Below are 26,311 nucleotides of genomic sequence, written 5' to 3' on the forward strand. Positions count from 1 at the left end.
TATGGAATCTGTAAGCAAGGACTGTGGAAGGATTTCAGAGCCCACACACACCCCCCATCCCCTGCCAACTGTGCGAGAGTGAGATGAGGTTCTGTGCCTCTTGCTTGAAACACCAGCTCGCATCCTGCCAGGAGCAGAGCATACCACAGTGGACATGTGGCTGCCACGCTGGGGAGGAGGTGAGAAGAAAAGCAGTAAAGTGTTAACAAGTGAAACAGAAAATTTTGTGTCTCATATGAATTCCACAATCCCTCTTGATAGATACGGTCTGTACCTCACATCCATGGACTGAACCTCATCTGTTGAATCTTCCATGCTGTTAGATTTCCCATCAACAGCTTCCAGCTGAATAAGTCCTGGAACTGACTTCAGTCCATTAGCAACTACATCTTGGGAAGGGATTACAGTAGCAGCACTTTCTAAGCTTTTATTTTTCAGGCAGGTTGCCAATCCATTGATCTCTATAAAAGAAGGTTAGAAATTATTACAGTAGAAGGTTCTTTATTTAAATAGTTTTAGGTTATAGACTGAGTAGAAAGGAAGACTGACAATGCAGTAGGACTCAGTATAAATCCATGACTCATCATACTACACTGTCATTCCTCTTTTCCACTCCAAAATTGCTCTTTATGCTACATCTTTTAAATTTGAGGAAACAGGAAGAGAATGTTATATCTTTTATGTCATGTACTAAAAGTCTTAGCCTGGGGAAGTAAACAAAATATAGATAAATGTCAGATACATATGTTTTATTTATTAATACTTTAAATAATTTTTTTATAAAGTCAAACTACATAAAGATTTAGAGAGATACTATATAAAGCTTGCAAGCTTGGTTGTGTGCAAAAATTTTCTACCTACAAAATTTGAAGGCAGATTGCAGCAATCAAATGTATTCACACATTAGAACTTTTCATTTACAAAAATGCTACCTCAGGTACTAAAATGGAGGAGAAACTTTCTTCTGCTTAAGTGGCAAAGTTTCTAACATTTGTCACTGATGCAAATGTAGCTGTTCTTTTTGAGATGAAAGCAAAGAATTTATGAAAATACACAGTGCTGTGCCTCAGCTCACAAAACTCTGAAGAGAAACAACTGTGAAAAAGCCTCAGAAAAATATGGCAATTTTTACCTGGCTGGTTGAGAACAAGTGCCTTTGGTTGCTTTTCCACATTCAAAGTTGATGGTATCTCCAGTTTTGGCTCTTCCTTCTGAAATCAAGTAATGACTCAAGTCTATTAGAGGAAGGACTGTAACCTTCATGGGACTGATTGGATTCGAAATTTGTGAGAGTGCCCAGGGCCACAGGGCAGTCAAAGCAAGGCCATCAACAGCAAGACAGGATTGGCCCTCCCCCTTTAATTAGGCATAGCATTTTTTTTAAATTTCAAAAGGAAAACATTCTCTGAAAGTAACTAAAGAAACGGTTTCCTTAGTAGACTAGAAGTGAAAACCTGACTGTCACTTCCTAGCTGGACACAACTGCATTGTTTTCAATCCTACATTCCTGACAGGCTTAACAAGGAGAGCTCAGTAACTAATTCACTGGCTGGTACAAAGCACGAAAAGACACATCAACAGCAGCAAACATTACAGCTGCAGCATCCAGAAACAGGCTGTGGCCACTTTGCTGGGGGGATTAACCTGCAACACTTGCACAAAGCTGTGTCTCTGCAGCAGTGGCACAGCAAAGGCTGTGACAAACCAAGAGTCATTCTCAGTTTGAAATACAACTAAAGTTTGAGTCTAGAGCGCACCCAGGTATACTTACTAACATGGAACTACTCTAGAATTTAATTTCCACATATGGAAATAAAACAAAAACATCATGCAATCACATACAGTTTCATACCTTTACTTCTGGTGTTTCGCTCTTCCTTGTTCTCTTCATTATTTCATCTATTCTCTACGAATAAAAATAAATTTGACGATGAGACAGCAGACAGAATATTTAACACAACAGACAGAGAGAAGATGACAGAAAGACACTTTTCTTTACTGTCACAGCCTCATCCTGGCCTGTCTTGGAAAATGGAGAACAAATAAGAAAAATAAAGAAAACAAAGGGTAGAAAACATCTTGGAGCTGGCTTTCACCTATCAGATCTCACAGAACATGACCTTCTCTGTAGAGGCACTTTAGAAACAGGTATTTTAGTTCCAAGTGTTTGCAGTTATGAGTTGTGCTCATTTCTGGAACAAGACATTAGTTTAAAACCAACAGCAATTATTTTAATTTGGTTCTTCTTCCAACTATTTCGAAACAGTTCCTTTAAAAACAGTTAGCCTTTTTGGAATAGAAGAGTAAAATGAAGTATCTGGAGTTATTCTTGCTGGAAATGTATAAGGTATTATCCTAAAATACTTTTGTTTTCCTTCTTTGTTCATTAAAAAAGGAACCCATTTCAGCTGTAAGACACTCTGGTTTGGTATTATAATCTCCAACTGAAACATGCTCCCAGGGCAGTCGTAAACAGTAAAAAATGTATTGGAATAAAATGGACAGATGACCTTTTGTAACCAGACAGGGGTTCTGCAGCTGTTCTCTCTTTCCTGCCACAGAGTTGTAGACAAAGCTAATTTATGCAGCTCCAGCCATTTCCCTGTGCAGCACTGGCCACAGTCCTGCTGCCTCTGCACAATGTAACCAAGAAACAAGCCAGGTGGGAGAAAAGTTGTTTGTTAATCACATAAACTTTCTCCACTAATGACACAGAACTTCTGTTGAGAAAGTTTCCAACAAAGTCATTCATCTTCCTCAGTACTCTGTGATGTCCTGGGTTGGGTAGCAATTGACATTTGCCTTGACATGCCATTCCCTGTTTGTCTCAGGCATTTATTTAACTGTTGAGGTAGAGGCTGATTCTATGTTTGTTCAGTGCCTAGTAGAGAGTCATTTGCCTTAGGCAATTCCACTTTGTTACAAATATTGATGTCCATGTTCCCCTAACATGTAAGTAGCAAATAATAAATTTGACATAACTAGTCATCTGTAATCCCTTCAGATTACTGTTAGTAGATACTATTGGGTACTTCCTGGATTATGTATTTAAACAAGAAATGAAATAATTATCTAGAGATGCAAATATCTACCTTCTTCCGTTCCAGTCTTTCTTGCTCAATTTGCTGCATGATTTGTTCCCTTTCAAGACGGAGCTGTTCAGCTGCCTCCCGGGCTTTGATTTCTGCTTCTTCCCTCTAATCAAAATGTGTAAAATATGACAGGGCCATTATTTATTTCAGGCAGATTACCAAATACTATGAAGTATTTATTTATATGTGTACAAAGTTTCACATTTCTGCTTGAGATGGTACCTGTTTCTCAAGTTTGGCCTGGAGCTCTTTTTCTTGCTTTTCCTTTAGCATCTGTTCTTCCTCAGCTCTTCTCCTGGCTTCCTCTTCTGCCTTTTTTCTGGCTGCTTCTTCTTCACGTTTTCTTTCCTCCTCCTTCTTACGAGCTTCTTCTTCCAGACGAATCCTTTCTTCTTCTGCCTTTCTTTTCTGTTCCTCTCTTTCAAGCCTGCAAAAAACATAGCAGTATGTTTAAAAGGCTTCACCTTGTTTAGCATGAATCCTGCTGTATCAGTAACTGATAGCATATTGCATCAACACACATGTTCACGAAAGATGCCAAGACACAGCAAAGAGGTTGAACACATGCTCAGGATTCAGGTTACTATCAGACTTTTACTCTGATCTTATTTTCAATGCCTAAAATATTTCACAGAGATTAAAATTTCCATTGAAAAAACAGGTATGATCAAAGAAAAAGAAAACGTTTCAATTTAGAGTGTCAATTAGAGGTCAATAATAAAATTAAGTTTCAAGAATAAAAACATCCCTCTTCCCCAGTACTTGACACCCAGAATTCTGGTATCTACAAGCAAGCAGGTTCTTTTATCCTTTGTTTCAGCTGAAGATAAACAGACTGGATGAGCAGCAGCAGAAGTCCACAAAACACAGTGGAACACTAGAAAGAGTGGGTCTAAACTCCACCTGTGTTGTTCCCTGGCCCACTGAGGGACATCATGCTCCTTTGTCACCTCAGGCGAGAGCTGCTTTGCAAGTGATCATTCTTATCATTCTATCGGGGATTCAGAGCCAAAGTGGCAGGAGCTGGTGATTCCACTCCCACCCACCCCCACTGCCATGTTTTTAATAAGAAAAAACAAAGTTGAATCTGGACATGCTGAGTTAGTGATTTACTATTACGAGTTTGAAGGAAGGGTTTGACACTTGCAACCAGCATCCCATCTGGAGAACAACCTAAAAGCTTGCTCAGAGAATAAGCCAGAACCAGAATTTTGCTGCTTAGACACAGCAACCTTCATTATGCCCAAACTCCTAAAGCCCTCAGTGCTTACAGCAGAGTTGGGCGGGAAGGTGAATTTCAGGTTAATTTGTTGAACAATACAAGCCTTGCCATTTAATGCAATACTGCTACTGCAAGACTGTTTCTTCTATGTGATCTAGCTCATTTAAAGCTGCCTCAAATATTTTTTTACAATGTAAAATACTTCAGGTATGTCCAGACTGCAGTGTGCAGTACACTGCAGTGTGGACATACCTGAAGTATTTGGATAAGTATTAGTTTTTTCAATCTTCTTAAAGAGGCTAAATCATTATTTTCTGAACTTCACTGGTCATAGAGACTGCAAAAGACATTAATGAAATATGAGTCTGAGATTAAAGAAATTAACAGCTACATGTAAGCTCCCACTTGACTCTAAAACTACCACAGATTCAAGGATTTTCAATGATAAATTATTTAATTATTAGCAATAGACATGCCTTTCCCGTTCTTCTCTTTCCTGCCTCTCCTTTTCTTCCTGTTCTTTCTGCAGGCGGGCCTGTCGTCTTTTTTCAGCTAGAATTTTTGAAGCTTCTTCTGCATCACTTGTTCCTGCCGTGATCTTCCCTAAGAGAAGAGGACCAAGGGTGGAAAGTTTAGCAGGGAAGACAGTGAGTGCTCAGCAACTCCAAATTCGCACAGAGGCTGAAATGGGCCTGGTTCCCACTGGAAGACACCTTTTTAAAAGCACCCCTCGGCATTTTCAGCAGATAGAATATGGAATAGGTAAGGGCATCCCGGAATTTCAGCATTTTCACATCCTCGCTAACAAGTGGTTTTGGTACATTAGTGAAAACTATACATTTACAGGTTCCAATATGTATCTTTACACATCCTCATAGCCTATGACAGAGCAGCTTCATGAAAAGAACAGCTCAGCACTGCATGAAAGTCTCAGGGACCCACGATATCTTGCAATATATTCTTGCAGTAAGACTCACCTTCACTATTCTCAGTCTTCCCAGCAGAAGGCACGTGCTTGTCAGGAGTCACCTGGCCTGCCTCGTCAGTGCGTGCTCCTGGGGACTTCTGATGGCTGACATTTTCTTTCTCCTTGTCTGCTTTCTTTTTAGGAGTTTCCTGGTTGAGATTGGAAGTGGCACGATGCTTCACAGGAGAAGCTGGATATTGTTTGGTGTTTTTAGGAGACTGTGGGTAAGTCTTTGCAACTGTCCTGATGAGGGAAAACAAAAATCAAAAGAGGCCATGCGTAACACAGCTTGGAACTGAACTCCCACTTCACATATGTCACTCTTCTCTTGTGTTTCTGGCTACATAGGAGTACCAGCTGTTTTGCACAATACTGAATAGAATCACCTGGATGCAAGTAATCAAAACTTGAAATGCAGGGAACTGGCATGCAAGTGCACATGATTACAGAAAATTCTCATTTAAATAGACCAGCAACACTGTCTGAGGTCTATGCGAGACACAGGAAATCAGGGACTACCTAAGCTGATGATTTCAATAATGACCATTTCGTAACAATTCTGTCAACATTACTGCATTCTACAGTCCTTCTCAACATTCAAAACAAAGCTATGGCTGCTTTCTGTCTGTAGAAATTATAATGAGATACAGTGTGCTGCTTTCATCTAAATACCACCTTGCCAAACATGGTCTGTTTCTAACAGTACTTGATTTTCAAAAAAAGCACCAAATACTACTATAAACAAAGGTAAAGCTGAGTACCACAGAAAGAGATAGAACTGAGCAAACCATTGTACCATCAGCTCTGCTGTTTCAGTTAGTGCTTTAATCAGCACCAACGGAACAGACTTAAGACTCAAAACTCAGCCCTTGGAATTCAGCCAGCTGCACCTGTGGAGATGGTGATGCACAGGAGCAGTGCAGCCCACTGATTGTTTGGCTGTTGCACACTTCAGGTGAAGTGATAACCTCACTTCTGAAGTCAGTTCGGGGAAAGCGGAAAGGCAAAGATACCTGATATTCACTGAAAATAGGGGCACATAAAGAGAACAGATTACCAGGAAACATAAAACTACCACAAACACCATTCATTATTTATGTAACACCAGTAACTAGCACTTATAACATTAAGAGAGGCTGGGCTGTGTAACTAAATATAATGAGAATAAAGAGATTACAATCTTAAAATAATGATTTATGTGAGTCCCATTAGAATAAATAATCCTACATTAAATTGAACATTACACATGTATTTTTAACCTTCTTTATGGAAATGCAATTATGATATAAATGTATTATCCTTTATCACTTTTTTCATCTACACAATATAGAGTTTCATATACTATAACATGTTTTCTGGACTATACACTCATTCTGGCAGACCACAAAGATGAAAAACATGAACAATAGCTGAAAATTAATGGACTGGAGTGGCAAGTTTTATATAGATATAACTATAATATTGTGTAGTCAGAGACTATTATAACTGGAACAGCATTTGCATTACAGAGCAGACAATAAAAATTAGACATCTTTCAACTCCCCCCACAAATTTATGAATTCAGTAGAAGAAAGGGTTCTTTTCCTCCATATTATGCTGCATTTGTAAGAGATTGAGATGCTAGAATACAGGGAGCTCATTCAGAGCTGCCTGGTTTGCGGGGAGGAAGACACTGCAGAGAATTGCACCATCCGTACTTTCTTACTCCCACAGAAGAGCCATCACAGACTCCAAAAGCCCTCGGGCTGCAGCAACAGTAGCACCCAATTAAATTGGAAGTTCAGCTCAGGTCCCCTCTGCCTGCAGGCCCAGGAGCTCCCTGTCAGCTCAGGTCCTTGCCTGAGCTAAGCTGTAGGTAAGCCTGTTCTTCTTGGCTTCCTAACCTGCTGATCCTGACATGATGTCCTGGCTTGTCCTTGGACTTGCCTCAGAGTAAGGCCTTGGTTGGACTCTTGGTTGACCCTGGTCACCATCACCAGACCTACCCTGGGCCCTTTTTGTCTGCTATGGGATGGGGTCCTGTGGGTGAGGTCCCTGTCCTTGTCTGCCCTGCTGCCACACACTACTCCTGCTGCTCCATGACAGAAACAGGCTTTGGAAGATGAGAACAGGCAAGTCTGTTTCCAGATCTTGAAAAAAACAGCAAAGGGAGAAGCCAATGAGATTGGTTGGTGTTGACCAAATTGGGCTTTAGCATTGGTTTTAGATTCCTTTTTAGGATATAGATGTATTTCCAAGCCCTTCTGAAGGCAAAAGCAGAGATTTCAAGGCCCCACCTACACATGTACATCTCACACGTCTCATCATGACAGTCATTTCCAATTGCATTTCATAAAAATATAACTGGTAAATACAAAGTAAACAACATTTTTTCTTATGTTTTTCTGTAGCACAGAGGATGCTTCTTGCTAATTAGACACTTCTTCAAAGCACAGTCCCTTCTTGCTGTCTTTGGTTTAGGTTTCCAACTTTACCACACGTTCCTTGCAATGCATTTTATTTAACTTGTTGTGACAGCAGGAGCAAAACAGGCTAATAACTAAGGCTGAGTCATTTTCAGTGTCAGCACAGAAGTAATTGTTCTCTAATAAAGACATGACAATCAAATTAAAGAGGCTGGTAGGAAGGAGTCTAGTCATGAGAGCTACGTATCTTGCACTGCATAGGCATTAGAGCAGACTGGCTGTACAACTTAGCTGTTGGACTAGAAACATGTTGAATGTACTATTTAAGTAATACATCTTTGAACTTTTAGACTGACAGTAATTTTTTGTTACAGCTTTTGGGCCGGAATAAGAAGTATGGCTTTGCTTCCTTTAAAGCAAACAAAAGCAAGAAGAAGACGACCAATTACTACAGTGCAAGGAGTGAAAACATGAGAAAGTCCATCAGTAATAAGAATAATTTTTCAGAATTTTTATATCATTTATTTGATGCCAGTAGAAAGTAGTAAATCAACATTGTTTTCTCCCTTGTATTTAAAACATATAGTCAAGTTAGCATCTTTAACATTCTTAGACACAGGCAAAATTGTTACTGGAAAAAACACTCCTTCTAAATAGTATTTAAATTATGCTGCTTTACACCAGAAAGGGCCAAACTTGATTGTGAAGATAGAAAAATGGGATAATTAAGAAAAAAAAGTATAAAAACTTATATAGGAGTCTGCTTAGGTTTAAAAAATGTTTTGTTTTTGACATGGGAGAAAATGAAAAGGATATAACGAAACCATGTTAAGAAAGTGGGATCACAGAATTGTGCCTGATGAGGATCAGAGAATTAAGATAACAAATCACTAAAATCCAAGAAGTGGCAGCATTTTAGCTGTCTGACAGCTCACTCATCTCAATAACCAGATTTTACAGGGGAATACAGAAGTACCAGAAGCATCTGCCTCCTTCTGAGAAGATATTAGTTTTCTCACCTAACTACCCTGTGTTGGCATGGGGGCAGCAGCATGCAAGAAGCTGACCCCTACATGCACTGCTAGAACCTCTATCAGGTGTGAGGATCCACTGATCCTTAAATTACAGTGGCTCTTATTTAATTATGAAAGGGATAGGCCATACTGAAGAAGAATGTCTCAGGAAGAGCAAAAGAGGGGTTCTGTGCTTACTTTTGCTCAGCACAGAAAATAAAGTACATGTAGCACACAAGTCAGAGGTCACATCCAATTCTGGCCATAAACAGCACAGGAGAGAACAGTAAGCTTTCTTGAAAAGCCAGGTACGTAACAGGTCGCTGGTTATGGCTGTTCAGAAAGCTGACTGTGAATCACAAATCTGCAGCAATGCCAGAGCTGCATATTTTTTCCACTATATCCCTATTAATTCAACAAAAGCTCTGCTGAAACCACACTGAGGACTTGCATGTTCTCCAGCCTCCTTTCTGACATTGCTCTGATCACAAGCTATTCCTGGGTTCTGACATTTTTCCTCTGCTGCCTGTGATATTTTCTCAAAAGCTGTTTTCTTTCACTTAGTTTTGATCTCTTCTAGCAAGAGACAGATTCATTTCGCTTTTACATTTCTTAAAAGAGTACAAACTCAGCATAGGCCTGTAGAATAGGTATTTCGATAGCTGTGTTATTATAGATGTTTCAAAATCTTGAATTGGCTCATTATCTAGCCAACTGAAAAAACCCTCAAAACAGTCTTGATCTAGCATTCTACCTGTTGTTTTTATCTTTCCAAACCAAAACAAAGATCAAGAGTAGTATATGTAGCACATATGAAATAAAATCTGGAAGTAGGTCACTGCAGGACATAGAAGCTACTTCTGTGGGGAATTCACCATATGCAGACACCTTTCCAATAACTCATTTTTAGAAACTTCTACAAGTTTGGGCTTTTTTTCATCCTACTCTACGTTCATATTCCAACAGTATTCTGTAATGTGATTGAACATGTGCTTTTCTGACACCAAAAGCATGTCCCAGTGACTGCAGTGGGTTGTCACCCACAGGAACCACCAAGTCAGGGGTTCAGTTAGTGAAACCATGAGCAAAGAACAATGACATAGTCTGGGATCTGGAAATTAAACATGACCCACCACCCACCAGCAGTGCTGAAGTCACTCTTCCCTTCCCCCTTGCCTTTTCCTCCTTCTCACATGAGGTAATGCTTTGGCAAAAGAATGTGACACAGAGGCTTGTCAGAGCTTTCCATTTCTGTTCACTGGCTTGTACTACGGTTTATCTGAAGACACTTAAAACTAAATCATACTTCCTTCATTCAGTCAGGTGCCATTGATTGCAAAGGGACTATTTACCCAAAGACATGTGAAGGACACAGGCTTTATTGCCTTCCCGATCTATAGGAGAAGACACTTACCTATTCTCTGAGGGATACCGCAAGAATAAACCGACTAATGTATAGATTTTTGAAGATGAAGCATTGAAAAAAAAATTACCCAAACCCCTGGTATTATTGATCTTGTGAAAGATCTAAAGAAAAGGAGCACTTACACAATCAGTATCCAAGAGCAATTGATAAAATTAGAGATAATGTCTCAATTATTCAAACTCTAATCCATTAACTTTCATCTTTGTCAACTGATCTGTGTTAGATTCAAAATAATGGTTTTGGATTTCTTTCTTGTGTGACATTTCATGATATATTTACTTTTCCACATAACTTCAAGTTTTGAATTCTTTCCCTGTTTTTAATTGTTGCTCAGCATATTTTTATTTTTTCCCCTTTTCTCCTTTTTACACCCATATCTGTTCACTCATTTCATCTTGGACGTTGTGGTTTTGGGCTGTCCCTTTTTGCTTTCTCACTAAAATCTGCACATTCAAACATTAGTATTTTATTTATGTTATTACTGCAACGCTGTTCTGCCCTCAATCACTGTGTCTCTTCAGGTTGAAGTTTTATTGTCTTGTTTGATCCTGTTTCAACTACTTTACCATGATAAAAAGAGCTTTTAAATTAATAAATAATGAAATAACATATAAAGAAGACAAGCAATTGCCACTGAGAAGCCAAGATGACAACTGCAATGAACTAGAAACTAGAACAATACCAAGAAAACTTGAATGTCAAGTCATATACTTTTAAGAAGAGAAATGCATAGAGCTAATTGTCATCTAAATCACTGGCCACATTTGATTCTCCCCCCAACAGCTTTCGAAGGTAAGGTGCTGTGTAACTACTGTGTAACTACTGTGTAACTACTAATGCTGTACAATATGTACTCTTATGTCTTCCAGAGTAATTTTTTTGGCCATATGGTGTTCTGGAAGATTAAACTTATAAAGGATCATTAGGTTTGCAAGGAAAATGAGTATTTGTATACATATTTAGTCAGATTAAAAGTATACTTATATGGCAGATAATGATCTTGCTGGTCAGTGGATTTAAATACAGGCAGTAAGGCTTTTGGAACCTTCCTTTAGATAAATTGAAAATTAACTGTGGAACTTGAGTTGTATGAAAAAATGCATATAATTATATTATTATTTTTGTTTATATAACAATACAATATAGTGATCATAATTTTTTATTTTAAAATTATGAGGGGAAGTTTTGAAAGTGCTGAAGCAGAACTGTCTTTCTGGAACCAGTAATACACATGCATTTAAACTCTATTGTATCTCTCTAAGATCAAGGAGGGTGTTTTAATTGGGCCATGTTAAGATTAAATGCTCAGTAATACATTTCTAGCTGTGGTCAGAATCAGATTCTCTTGAGAAAAGAGAAGGGGGGGGAAAGGATCACTACTGTGGCTCACAATCACATAGAAACTCACCAGTAGAGTGAGTTCCATTACTTAATTCCTCCATGCAGCATCTGTTTTTTCCTCTAAAAATAGTATTCCTTAAAGTCCTATATTCCTTATAGGAATGAAAACATTTTACTATAAAAAGGTTCCCATAATCTGCGCCTCTGGGCAAAAAATTCTCCATCTTTGCCAAACCTTTTATGGAAATTAGTGCTACAAATTAAGACTGGGCATACTTTTTTCATGTAGCCCTAAATATCTGTTTCACAAAAGCTTTTTCTTTTTACCCCTACATGTCTCTATGATGGTCTACACTGACCTTTTGGATGTCTGCCCATCAAGAAGCACTTGACTCTCAGCTATCCATTTTGCTTAAGTACATGTGTCTCTTGGTATGTCTCATACTGGCTGAATGAACTGAGAGATGCTTTCTGAACAGGGAGTATCAGTACTTGTGGAATAATACACATTTTTATAGCTCAAACTTTTTTCTGTACGTTGCAGAGTGCCACTAGACAATTATCTGCTCAAAACTGTAAAAACCCTTGAATGTCATTAACATTTCATATCATTCCATTTTTCACAAAATGTATGTAGTTCAGAATCTGACAATATTATATATGATATTGAAAGTTTGAGGATTTGTAGCCTTATAACATGAACCAAGAATTGCAGTGTCCCAGTTACATACAAGGGGATGTCTAAACCAGAAAGAATGTCCAGGGTCAGATGGTTTCCTGTATGTTGTTTAGCCCCACATTCACACACAAAATCATTCTCCTATGCCCTCAGAGCTGAAACAGAAAAGGAACACCAGCTAGTGTTTGAGGCAGAAGAAATTTGTCAGAAAGGGGATAATCAATATTGGTTCAAAATATGGCCAGCTGCAGATTAAAAAATGATAAATAAATAAAATAAGACAAAAAGATACAATTTTCAAGACAGAAGTGGGACCCATGAACAGGGTCTAAGGAAAAAAAAAACAAACCAATCAACCAGCCATAAAAATCCGACAACTACTGTAGACCATGACTACTTTAGCACACTTCTACATTTGAGCCAGACTTAATATTCTGTTCTAAGAAACCTGAAGACCCATTTGCTTAGACTTGAGTTGCAAGCTGTGGTACACAGACTAGAGTTTTCAGCAAAAGACAATCAAGAAAAGGAACTCAATGCAGTAAGCCCAGACATTGCTCTGCATTGCCCAGTCCACAGCTCTACATTAAAAAAAAAAAGAACAAAAAGCAACAAAATCACAGAGGTCTGCAAATGAGCAAAGGTTAAAACCAATGGTTTAGATGACACGTAGTTAAGTATATTTATGGCACCAGATGGTCATGACAACAATAGGAAATGCATATATTAAATGCTGGAATTTCTAGTTAGTATTCATGTTGTGTGCATTTCTTCACATTAGGCAGTTTCTTCAAAATCAGATAAAACAAAAGCATATTTAAAAATAAATGTTAAATAAAATTTCACATGAATTATGAAATGCACTAGAATCTCAAATGACTGAGAAGAGGTAGAGAATTGTTTCTAGTGAGCACTAACACAATCTTACATATATTAGATTTGTTCATCTACATCTCTCTTCCCATTTGTATATGTGTGAATGTATAACTAAAATTAATTAGATTCTATACAACACTTCAAAGGAAGTTCCTCAGGAATCTGTGGCTTATTTATGGGTAATGAGAAGTTCACAGTATCTTAGTCCACTAATAAGAAAGGCATACTTAGGTGTTGCAGGTGATGCAGATCTTCTGGACATGGCAGCAGGAGAATCAGACCTTCTCAGAGGAGATCCCATTCCAGATGATGAACCAGGTGTTGTGGGTCGCTTCTCTTTCTTTATCTTCTCAGTCTAGAAGCACAGTTCATTTTAGTTTCCATAATCAGTATCAACAAATCAAAAATCTATTTGATTGTTTTATTAACAAGATGGCATATAAAGTGATTTCTGTAACAAACACTTGAAAGTTTTTTAAACAGCAGCTCACAACTGAGGTGCTATTAATAGTTTTTTGTTCTACACAGACATAACACATAACATAGCATACAAGTTGCAGTAATGCCACATCAGAGCCTCTGCAAGAGTTCTTGGGAGGGATGGTGGCGCTTCAAAATCATATATATGCCCCTGCAACACCTCCTAGATATGATCAGTACTGCAACCAGGCATCTCACAGAAATGTTGCTCCAGGTAACACTGAATCACACCTAAGACTGACACCACACACATCTTTACTCTCAGCTTTGGTCCTCTCACTTGCAGCTAATTTAGATGGCATGAATTCCTGTATTATTAACTATTACAAGACACAAGACCTTATGTGAATTTTACAGTCCTCACATATGCCTTAATCTGTGTAGACTCAGTGATGAAAGAGTTAAGTAAGTGGTGTAAAACAGAGGCATTGTCAATACACTTGGTGAGTTTCTGAAATATGTGAAGCTCGCTCATTAACCCGCAAGACAGGATAGTCATACTCAGTGGGAGATCCTGTTTGTCTTCCCCATTCCCAGAAGTTACAAGCAAGTCCAAAAACATACATTTCAATGCCTCAGTTCCCTGAAAATAAAGGTGTGTTGCTGTTTCAAATAGCAGCACTCAACACTGATTCTCAGGAGGAGGAAGATATGAAAATGCTGCTTCGGCGGAGCACGAAAGCAACAGACCTTTGCAAGGCTTACTTTCTTATTGCTGTTTCTTACAGCAGGGCTAGCACTTTATTTGTATTTATGTAAAGGGAGAGATAACAAGCAGAAGCAGCACCAGTTTACCCAGCAGTGAAATCAAAACCATTGCAAACCCACCTGAGTAACTTCGGCTGCAGGTGCCCCTTTCATGGCACTGGAAGTGGAGGGTGAGGTCGCCTTCTTCCTGTCGGTGCTCCGAGTGGGAGAAGCCTTGTAGGGAGACTTAAGAGGACTAGCTGGTGCTACACGAGGACAGATATGGAATACTAAAGAGTTATAGTACAATAGCAAGAGCAAAAGGGAGCACAGACAGAGGAAGTAAAGGAGAGGAGAAGACAGCATACTTTTATGTTATAATGTTCAAAGGTACTTTTAAAGGTTTTTTAAATAAGTGTTTCAAAAGATTACAGTATGTAACACAATCAACATGGACCCATGTTTATTAAAAATGTCTCAACTGAAGGTAACATTTTACAAGATTTTTTAGAAATTATCTCTAAAATATTGCTCTCTCACATACTTTTCGAATCACCTGACTGTGTGATTATTTTTTCCTCTGAAAAGTCCAGCTTCCTTTGCATATGATAAGAAGAGTAATCAGATAATTCTAGTTGGGAGGCTTTTGAACAAATACCGCAAAACAGGAAAGGTGACAGGAGCATAGGGAGTGTTTGGGGTTTTTTTTTTTAAGCTTAAACATGGCAATGGCTCCTAAATACCTTACTTACTTTTCAAAATAATACTTAATTTTAAAAAATTAACCGAAAACCCCCAAACCTAAACTAAATGCTGCTGTAGGTATTTCAGTTATTGTTATTTGTGAGAGACATCAGTTTGAGTGTGACACACACATTACAGCTTACAGGGCAGCTCTTTTTTTATTTGCAATATGAACAGGATTTTTTTTAAATGGTATATTTTACTCCTGGTTTTGTTCATATTGCCTTCTAAGATGAAACCTTCACATACATATAGTACAATCAACAGAGTATATCTTTTATTAATAAGACAGACATTAATTGCAACCAAGTGATAGTGTGTTTCCAATTATGGTCAACTAAAGTCAAGAAGGATACTGACTTTGGAAAAACAGTAATTATGTGCTAATGTAAAGAAACTCACATTTCCAATCTTTTTTTTTTAATTGGAGGCAGTCTTATAAAACTTCTTATGAAGCCTTTTTGCAGGCTTTAAAGTTTAATTAGACCTTTGTATTCTTTGACACACTTTCCAGCAAGCTGGCGTAAGGTCACTGAATATTAAGAAAAGTGTTCAGAAACTTGAAGCCTGCTTAAGATAAGTATTTTCACTTCAACTGCTAAAAGAATTAATTATGTGTCCAGTAACAACTGTTTCCCTGAATATCTTAATTCAGAGTGACATTAATAATTTATTGCCCTGGAGTCTTAAATTGAGGCTCCTCATTTCTAAGCATACAGAAATGCAGGAGCAGAGCAATTTTGACCCCAGTATAATGAGCTCTTGGAAGGGAAGAACTCTCTCCCCTGTTCAGGAACCTACTTCTATGGTGAGAATTACATGACAAATGGGAGATCTCGCTCAACAGTTTTCCTGGCAATTACTGACAAAACTGTCAGCTACAGTCCCATTGCCTTGGGAGGAAATGACAAGAGGATGCTGGTTCAGAAAGCTGTTCCCAAAATCAGCTCTTCTGTTTCAGCTCAGTGAGAAAGGAGTTTGCAGTCCAAATGGTATCCTTATTAGACATGCCAGCGTGCTACTTTAAAGGTCCTGTGATGGAGAGTGAGATAAAGCTGGGAGTTTACAAACAAAACTAGTAGGGAAGGAAAAAAGTCATCCCTATCGATTTCTTTGATATCAAACACAACATGGAAAACATCATCTGTAGGTGGCCCTAGCAATTCACTGCCAAATCTTAAGCAGAATATACTGATCTAATTTTGAGTTGGTTTTTGCTCACTCTTAGCAGTAGCTGATCTATGAGCACCAAGCAAACTGGGAATTTTCTCATGGGCCAAGTACTGTATGACAACATCTTCGCTTCCAGTAGAGGCTGCTTTTAATGTAGAAACAAGAGAAGCAATTTTAGAGCCATTCAATATCAATGTCCTTATGCACTGAACAAAGAAGCAATGCACAAAGGAAAGTAGGTTTACTTTGCATTTTTTTTTAAAATAGCTTTGTATTAAAAGCACTGATGCAAGACCTAAGCCCATTTTAATCATGGTGTGTGAAAATACTCAAAGATGATCAGACTTTATCATCTAAATAGTTTAATCCTGAAAAAATGTTTCCTTTTGCAGACAGGCATTTGGGTGTGGTCTTTGGTGTGTTTTTTAGTTTGTTTGTTTTATTAAAAGTAATATCAGCAGTGAAGCTTTTGTCATGTTTCAGCCAACACTGTGACTAGGTATAGCTTTGTAAGTAGAAACTACTCTGGAAGTCAGGCACTTGTTTAAGTATTAGCAGGATTGGAAATATTAGTTTTGTAGATGTTTGCAAAATAATGGATTTACCAGACTAGCATTTACAGATAGGAATGGTAAATATCATCCCTTAAAGATCAATAATTTTTGGAACTGACACCTTCTTATCAGTATCTCTGCTTTTTCCTCTAAGTATGTATCATTTTATAGGTATACCTAATGTATGTATACCTAAATATATATATATATATATATATATATATATATATACACTGTCACACAGTTAAAGGCAAAAAGGTATTTAACAGCTAAGAACTGGAACCCTCGTAAAAATAATTAAAGCTCAAATGGTGCACTGGGATTTTTGTTCTACATACTATTTGAGTATGACAGGGATGACATTAATAAATCAATCAAAGCCTCTGAGAGGTGTCACACCCTCGTCTAAAAACCTGTTTCTTACATGAATACATTCAGCTTTTCCATTGGCTTCAGTTTTAATGATTTCGTTTTTTTCTTTCCTAAAATAGACATTCAGGACAGGACAGACAAGATGATGTGCTTTTCCAAGATTTTAAATACACTGCAATCAGGAACAACTTAGTTCATTGTTGATTTTGTACTACCATGTAAATTGTCATTTGGTTCATGGTACTCCATTTCTTTCAGCAACTACACAGATGCAGCCACAAATACACCTGAATGGTTTCAAAGTGAGTAAGTCACATTTTACCTGGAGTATTGTACTGCTCAGAAAGCATTAATGTACTTCTGCTTCTGGCTAAAGATGACTGTGTGGGAGTCAGCAGTCGAGAAACAATAAAGTTTTCCATTGGACTAAGATGCATGCGGTGAGCTGAAGGATGGGAGCAAATAAAATAAAATTTAAAATGCAAATAAATAAAACGATGTTACATAAAAATAACTGAAACAAAATGATGAAATGATTAAATGAAATGCTGAAAACCCTGGAAGTGTTTGAGATTTAAAATATTTGAAGATGATTTTCATTCCCTCTGAAAAAGGTTTTCTAGTTTCTCCATCCTTTTAAATTATTTTCCCACCTGTACAATAAATATAGTAAGGTTAAGACTGTGTTGCATTTTGTTCTTACTCAGAGGCATGTTCCATTATGTAAAATGGTTGCTTTCATGACTCAGCATGAAAAAGGTTTGTCTTCTTCCCCAGTAGAAGAGGTAAAACATTTGGTATAACAGCGCAGCTGCTCCCTAACGTGCCAACCGAACTGGGACTGCATTTAAAATTTGCCATCTCACCGCATTATGTAAGTCTTATTTATACAATATGCCTGCATTCCTTCCTACTCCATAAATGTAAGCGTCAACTATGTAAGACATATTTATAGATGTTCCTATTACACGTATATACAGTCATCCATCAAAATAACCTCAAAGGTACTGATGAGGTTATTTCATTAAGAAATTCAGAACTTAAAATAAATGTACCTTCTCTTTTCATTCTAAAAACCTTTGTAGTCACTTATTTCAGTAAATACATTTTTTATCATTAGACTTTAAAGAGGGAAAAAAAGAAACACAAAACAAACCTAAAAAAGCCAAAGAGTTCCCAGTGAGATAAACCCTTCGGTCCTCTTTTTAGTGTTTAGTAATCACTAATCCTACAAGATGATCATCTTTTGAGTCTCTCGTGGATCAGAGTTTTCTAACAAATTAAAGGGCTCTACAACTCTGCTCACCAGATTGAAGTGTCCCAGGTGGCTCATGGACGTACTCCTGCCCACGGTACATCCCATATCTACCATCAAGCCACATATTTGGTTTGCTTGTTTTTCCTTATTTGGCCAGAAGGTCACGAGCAGTACAGTTATGGGAAATTGCTGCAGTCACAGCACGTACTTACAACCTTGTTTGCTGGAGTATCAAAACTTGAAAAAGAATCAGTAGAAAACCCACAGCGTTTGTTGCTGGACTACGATCTCCAGCACGGCAGCACAGTCCTGGGACAGGCTACAGAACTACTTCATTGTATTAATTTAAAAATGCCTCAAATGTTTGAGCTCTTTTGAATAACATACATAAGCAAATCACACAACTATATGGACAAGAAGTGCTTTAAGCAGAAGGAGAGTTTAGGCTGGCAGGAGACCAGCATGTTCACTTGCCTCTGTCGGGGGAATGTGTTATGGCCGCGGTGGAGGAGGAGAGGCGCTTACTGATTGGCGAGTCCATTTGCTTTGGCAGATTCATTGTAGAAGCTGAAAGTTTGTCACATGCTGCAGAGAAACGCATTGAAGATATTTGTATTCACGTCATGGTGTTGATAAACTCCCCAAATTAACCTTGCATTTGTACTCGTGGCCCTTGCCACTCACAGCACTGAATTAGGCAGGAGATAAGCTCTTTCTGACTGCTGGAAGAGCAGCATCCTGTGACACATGCTTTGGGATGCAACTTTTCTGCCTGTGAATTTAACATTCCAGTTTTACAACAGCCTATTTTTTGTACTGCCTCTGGCACCTAATTATATATCAGGTCTGAATGAGTGAAGCCATTCTGATACAAGATACTCAATACCAACACAAGCATAAAGTTACCCAAAGAAAACAAACTGCACACATGACAACTCTGAACTCATCTTCATTCCCTCTCCCCTCAACTTTCAGTCTGGAAGACCTGGGATAGACCTCAGGTATTATTCTAATAGTAAAATTAAACAACATTTGCGTGCTTGCATGATGAGACCTCACTCTTTGGCTTTATCTTTTTGTGCTTGAGAAGATGAAAAAAAAAAAAGGCAGGCAGATTCTTGGTACATTTTTCTTCTGAAATACTGTTTGACAAAGTCTGTTTGAGCACAATATCCATTTCCTACCTTGGCATTTATTCAACTGAATGAAGGAAAAATGTTACCTAAGTATTACAACAATGTACTAGTACATGATGATCACTGTATGATACTCAGAAGCCAAAAACATAGGCTCCTTGTCCTCTAAATTTGATTTTTATTTCTTTCAAAACCAAAAATATTTTCAGCAAGGCACATGCATGTGTAATTCTGCAGCTCCTAAGTTACTGTATTCCCCATTACATCCATCAAATCATTGCCCCAGTGGGGTTTGCAAGATTTGCTTCCATCTACTACAGTAGACAATACAATTTGCTTTTTTAAAAAAGCACGTATGATGCTGGTATGCTGCAAAACATCAGTTGCACAGCCAAATATCTTTGCACATAAACAACAATTAGGATAAAAATTTGAATCTCTTTGCACAGAAATAAGAATTCTGTGAGACCATGGGCAGAACATTTATTGTACATTCTGCAGGAGTAATAGCCAAGCCTAACTCCTCCTTTGGGGGGAGAGAAGGAACCTACTTCTCAAAAGCACAGGCTGTGTTTTGTTTTCAAAATGCCAAGTACATTTACAATCAAGATTAGAAATCCTATATGCAATACATTCGTAATTTTGGAGGACTCATGTACTTCACAGTCCTTTTATGGAAACAATAACTAAAAAAATCCTAGCCACAAAAAAAATGCAAAAAAAGATAACTGAACAGTATAAAACATAATTGTTTAAACAAAGTCAACTCCCTGACTTTGTTACAAATACCAGTTAAGCCAAAATTCATTTTAGGAGGCTGAAAACACAGCATGGCCACGTAAATTTATTCCAAATTTACCTGGTCTTAAAATATTGCAGAAAAAGGCCCTTGAGATGTAAAAAGAGGACTGTTTTGATGAAACACAGTCTTCATAACACATTTTGTCTTACTGTGGCAACTGAAATTTTTTTCAACAGCACCTGTGCCCATCCATTAGAACTGTCAAATATATGCCTAATTATACACACACACACACAGAGCACCCACAGAATTAACAAAGATGAGAATCTGGGTGGTAGAAGTCTACAGTTACTGAGAAGACCATGAAATGCCTCTACTGTGCTGGAATGTGAGGCATGCACTGCTCCACCATGGCAAAATTAAAAAGAAATTAAAAAGACATTCGTCTACAACGCTAAGGGTAATGCTGTAGACTACCAGACTGAAATTATAAGAAAATGGTGGTTAGGAAGGACAAGATCAGTGGATGGATTACAGTGATTAGAACAGTTATAAACAAGACACGATGGTACTGTGATTCTCTGAAATACCATTGAAGGAATCAGCAGGAGCAGTAGAGGTCACAGGGTCTGGAGGAAGGGTGTTGGCAGCTAAACCTAGAACAGGGGGTGGGGTATTTTCTGATTCACCTACACAGCAGAGAAATCAGAGCAAAAAGAGGTGAAAGAAATTACTGAATAAGTTGGGGGAGCTGGAATTAAGCATAAACTGCACCACAAAGAAAAACTGGTTTCTTTCTCAAAATATAAAAGACTTCTTTTATTATTACATATATTTAATTTCTGTGGTTTTTAATGGCATACTATTAAAACTATGATGTGAAACAGAGTTTGCCTTTTTAAAGTTAAGTATATTTACACACTGTTTAAAAGAGTAACTGTCATATTTCATCATCACCCAAACATGGACATTTTCCCCTATAACATCAGTTTATTCAAATCTGACAAATTTAAATAAATTGTATGATAAAAGAGAAAACATGCATCTTTTTGAAATATAAAAGCAGCACATGACTGATTATGTAATAAAAACAACTTGCTCTGAAGCCAAAGCAAAAACAGCAGTAACAGAATGTATATGGGGGGAAAAAACAAACTATTTTAAACTGCACATGCTGCATAGTCATCTAGAAATTCCCAGCAGGTTTTTAAAAGTACCAAACAAAAACAGATCATCATTTTGCAAGGCTTAGACAGCACTCAGTCCTTTGGTGAATATTGAATTTGCTAACTGTATGTGTGGGAAGACAATGTGGAGGAAGATAATAAGGGAGACTGTGCATCAATTTTAATTTTAGCATTTAGCATCCTCCAAACAGATTCTGGTTACTCCATTAAAATGATCTGCATTCCTAAAGTTAGGAGGAACCTTTCTCCTCAGAAGGCATTAGAGAGAGGAAGCCTGGCAAGCAATTACAAAGTAGTTATTCACGCCCCAAGGCAGAAGCCCCTACAGTACCACCCTAACTATAAAACCATCATACTTACTATCTCCACAATCTCACGCATTTTGCACTTCCAGATCTGCAATGCAGGCAGCCTGTTTCACTTACCATCTCTCCCTCCTGAGCCTGCAGCCAGTGCTCCTCCCCACGACCATCGCTTCTGCTTCTGTTCCAGCTGCTGGCTGCGTTCAAGGGACCGACGCATCATGGCTTCTAAACGTTCCTGGTTGTATTGGTACAAAACCAGAAACCAAATCTCAGTCAGTTCTTTGGGGGCTTTTTTCCCCCCCCCGCCTTCTGAAACCATGCTAAAAATACACAGTCCCCCTGTTGCTCCACACAAGATGATTACAGGCACTTGTTCTCAATAAAAGAAAAAGAAGTGAAAAAAGAAGGTATCAGCATTCTACCTACCTCCAGATATGTGTGTCCTTTGTCTGCAAGCCACTGAGGTCACTACAGAGGCCTAAGTAAATAACACAGGTTGCATCACTGCCTAGCATCTGCTCCTGCTGGTGAGGCTGCTGCTGTGCTCTGGACTTAATTTGTATAAGAATAATGCTCGACAAGCATTAACTCCTTCTTGTCTATGCAGACATCAGGATTTTTTCCCATCTCTTTCTGAGCACATTAAAATTGCTGCAATGCCAGTGGCTCCACCTAGTCACTCAGATAAATGATCACTTCAAACCCAAAGTAGGTTACTTTGCAGGATGCCCTATTTATATATTTATTTTTACAAAAACTCCCTCCTTGCTTCCGCTATGTTCCTTACAGTCTATGCAGTTAAAAGCTTCTGATTTTTTTCACTCTGTGTATTTTTTTAGTGCATGCCTAGATCATGCTGTTCCAAGATTCACTTTTTTTCCCCTCACTCTATGCCTATGTTCTTCTCCATGGCTTGCTGAGGTAGGATTTTCAGATATGAGAGAATAAATATATTTCTTTCCCTCCCCAAATCCTGTTCTACCTTTAACCTACAGCAAAGTCCGGTCACCTTATGTCCTCTCCATCACCACCTGACTTACTGAAAGACCTCCACTGAGTTTCATTCCCACCTCCTCCCTCTGCCAGTTTCTCAGTGATTTATTGTTGTGGCAATGATCTCTGCACCTTTTCTTTTCCTCCTTTCAAGCAGATATAATGTGGTTCTTCCCCACCCACCGTTCCATCATCTAACAGCCTCTTTTCTTCCTCCTCCCAGTACCTCATTCGCATCTGGCAACCTCCTCACCCTCACAGCCCAACCCCTACCGTGAAAGATAAGTCTACTCTTGCTGCCTCCAACTTTTGCCCCAATGGATTTTAGACCTTTGATCCTATTAGTATTTTGGTGCTATTACTTATTATCTTTGCTATGTCCTTCTGCTCTAGTGTAAAATTCCTACTCTCATCCACTTCAAACTGGATCCTGCAGGCTTCTGTGATTACATCATACCCCTTCTGATTTTTATCAACCCCCTGCTCTGTCTTCAGTATCTTTTGGCAGCTCAGATCAACTGCATGGAAAACCTCTCATACATCTCTTGGACAGATTACTTTCTCTAACTGAGACTGGCTTTCCTATCGCCCTGCTCTGAGGTATTTTACCACAAAATTTCAGTCTTTGTTCAAGCATGTCTCCTTCAGTCTCTGCACTGATGTTGAGCCTGTAGTCTCTGATGAAACACCTTCAGCACATCAGACCCTAACATCAGGCACCTCCAGAAACCTCCATGCCAGAACTTTTATACATGTACCTGTAACCTTCGTGTTACCTTCCTGGGGTTCTGTCTACAGCCTTCTACAATGCCAGATGTCTTCCCATCATCTTATGGTTATCTGCAATATACTTTTGTCTCTTCCACATCCTTGAAGAATCTCTTCTACTACAACTTGCAGTAACTTATTTCTGACCTCATTTTTCTACCTCATCCACCCCTACTAACAGTTATCCATCAATATCAACAGCAAGCCACTACCTTTAATCTTTAAGCTCTCTTCCCTTAATCTCATTAAAAATCACTTGTGCTATAAAGAATTCCAATATATTACCCTCCATACAAAGAGTGAGAAAAAAAATTTTTGCATACTCTTTCCATCATTCTCAGCTCTCTTGTCCCTGTTACCTTTTGGCCAGGTGCCCCACCCTGCTGTTACAATTTCTTCTGCTGTCTCCGGAAGACGATTTTTCAGTCATGTGTTTTGAGCTCACAGCTATCAGGTAACATCATTCAAAGACCACTGAAAGCAGGCAGCTGCTTCCCCGCCCTCCCTCCCCCCTTCTGTCTCCTCAGTGCCATCAGTGTCCAGGCAGGCATGAAAATGCAAGCTCTGCCTCCTTCCTTCCCCTTCTTCTCCCTGTGGAGCAAATGCACGAAGCATCAGGAGGCAGCACAAAGCTCAAGTGCAGCCTCTTCTGCAACAGCACAGAAAATCCCACAGTTCTGAGTACCCTATTCACTTCTTGTCCCTACTTGGGGTGTAGAAAGGAAAAAAATCTTTCAGTCTCTGGAATCAGAAGCCACTCCCCTCTGATTTAGTTCGCTACAGTCTTTCTTTCTTCTCTTACTACTTGATGATGCAGTTTTCACATTTAAAACCTCTGTGTGCTGCCTTCGCATTTCAAGTTAATGCTTTTTACTTTTAATTTCCCACCTCTCTAATTTAATTCTGTTTGAGTCCTTTTTCTGTCCTTACTCTTTCCAAACCTCACTTATTTCATCAGCAGTTCTTCTCTGCAGTCTGCTTCTTTTCACTACTTTCTTCTACTATGCATCTTGCTCCAACCTACCCTTCTACCCACACTCTTTACACCAAGGAAAATTGCCCTACCATTTATTTCTCACTAAAACATATTCTTATACAGAACCTTTATTTCTTCCCGTTTCTAATTAATATTGTTAGACATAAATCAAAAAAGATAAGATGAAAGGAGTCCAGTTTCAATTATCTGGCTGATTTATGTTTGTTTGCTGTTTTGTTTAGGGTTTTTTAATGACGTTTCGAGCAAGAACCAGCAATATTCTATAGTTGGCAAACCACCTAATACACTTATACCACCTACTATGCAAGTGTTTTAAGAATAAAATGCATGGTGAAATAGATTAAAGAAATTAAATGATTCCTCATACCTAATTGAAAGTCCATGCTACCTACAATCTGAGGTTGAAATCTTCAACTACGCGATGTGGAAAGGATCACTGAATTTCATTTGCAAAGAGCCTTTCATTAAAGCACCATAGAACATAATTATTAAACCTCACGCAGATATAGCTTAGATAAAGAACAATATGAAGGCCATTTTTCACAAAGAAAGGATGGTTATTAAAAAAACACTTTAAGTTGGCACAAAACTAAAAAGCCAAAGAAAACAATAAGACACAAGGAAGCATAGCACAAACACCTCATACATTAATAATTTGTTCTGTGACGAAAATTAAACCACAAGACAAAGCATTCCTTCACCAGCAAACGTGGAAAACCCTTCCAGTCTATGTTATAGATGAAATACCTTCTTAAAAAGATATTAAACTACCCATGTGATCCTCATTTGGGAACTCTAACAGCTACAGATAGAGGAAACAATGCCTGCAGTGAAGATACAGTGAGTTCCCACAAAAAAACTATAATGCACAAGAATTGCATGTAGGTTAAATTAAGAATTAATAAAGCCATAAAAGAGAGCCATCTACTGCTAGTATCTAAAAATACATGTTACTTTCCAAATTTCAGTTATTCATCCAGGTTTTCCTCAGCCTGAGCAACAGAATAAACATTTGTACTGTCTGAATTAAAAACAAACAAACAAAAAACCCACAAACAAAACCCAGTTGTGAGAAAACAAGTAATTTGACTAAGTAGTTTCCTCTTCTCTGTGCAAAACATAACACAGATGTGACAACAAGGAAAAAATTAATTTTAAAAGTATTATGACTTAAAATAATTTGTGCAAACAATTCTAAACTGATCTTCTTACACCTGCAATATAAATATCTAAAAGAGCCCAAAAGCACCTCTTTCCTCTTCTCTTTACATACAGCACAGTACGTAAGTAGCTCACTGTTTCCTGATATTATCAGCTGGCTTCATCTTTTGAGTGGCTCTTCCATATAGCAACAAAAGAGCTGTGTTATTTTCTATTTAAATAGTGCATTAAAAGCAATACAGTATTCTTAAATTTTACTACCATTCTGAATAAAATTAACTTCTACTCTCAACCAATTACAGTTATGGGTGTGTGTCAGGGTGTGTGCCTCAAACAAATAGGACAGAGGAAGGCTCTGCATTAAGGTACAAAGGGAGCTGCCACAGCAGGGAACGGCAGGGGGAGGGCAGAGGATGGTCAGTAATGAGGACTAAATATTTCTCCTCATGTCCACCACAGAGCAGAGTGAAAGACTGCTTGCAATCTCAAACAGTTTACAGCAGAATTTTTATATTTCTCATGCAACAGAATCCCACTCAGGATATGAATTGCCAAAATCTGTTTGGAAAGCAATAATTATTTCATATATTATAATTTTAAAAGTAATTAAATTTGAATTGTATATAATACAGTAAGTAATTAAAGCTATAATATCTTGAGAGTTGCCACTCTCTTGTGTCTAAGTGCATACTTTTTACAAAGGCAACAAATACTGCATGTGCACTAAAACAGT

General features: G+C 38.2%; 1 protein-coding gene across 9 annotated transcripts in view; it reads right to left on the minus strand.

Annotated features, from left to right (window-relative positions):
* Positions 1-26,311, minus strand: part of MAP7D2 (MAP7 domain containing 2) — an 81,280-nt gene that overhangs the window by 3,899 nt on the left and 51,070 nt on the right. The window contains exons 1-14 of one of the 9 annotated variants that reach the window (XM_064646745.1): positions 22,086-22,352; positions 21,780-21,894; positions 20,758-20,856; positions 18,764-18,874; positions 17,354-17,476; positions 14,330-14,478; positions 13,249-13,376; positions 5,292-5,524; positions 4,791-4,917; positions 3,315-3,519; positions 3,093-3,197; positions 1,853-1,906; positions 1,133-1,211; positions 275-461 (exon numbers count right to left, since the gene is read on the minus strand). In XM_064646745.1, the coding sequence (XP_064502815.1) occupies positions 275-461; positions 1,133-1,211; positions 1,853-1,906; positions 3,093-3,197; positions 3,315-3,519; positions 4,791-4,917; positions 5,292-5,524; positions 13,249-13,376; positions 14,330-14,478; positions 17,354-17,476; positions 18,764-18,874; positions 20,758-20,856; positions 21,780-21,879 (1,700 nt within the window). In that variant the 5' untranslated portion in view covers positions 21,880-21,894; positions 22,086-22,352. Of the gene's footprint in view, positions 1-274; positions 462-1,132; positions 1,212-1,852; positions 1,907-3,092; positions 3,198-3,314; positions 3,520-4,790; positions 4,918-5,291; positions 5,525-13,248; positions 13,377-14,329; positions 14,479-17,353; positions 17,477-18,763; positions 18,875-20,757; positions 20,857-21,779; positions 21,895-22,085; positions 22,353-26,311 lie in introns of those variants that run through there. The other 8 variants (XM_064646746.1, XM_064646748.1, XM_064646740.1 and 5 more) reach the window with 8 other exon arrangements.

This window comes from Pseudopipra pipra, chromosome 2, assembly GCF_036250125.1.
Source record: "Pseudopipra pipra isolate bDixPip1 chromosome 2, bDixPip1.hap1, whole genome shotgun sequence".
NCBI lineage: Eukaryota > Metazoa > Chordata > Aves > Passeriformes > Pipridae > Pseudopipra > Pseudopipra pipra.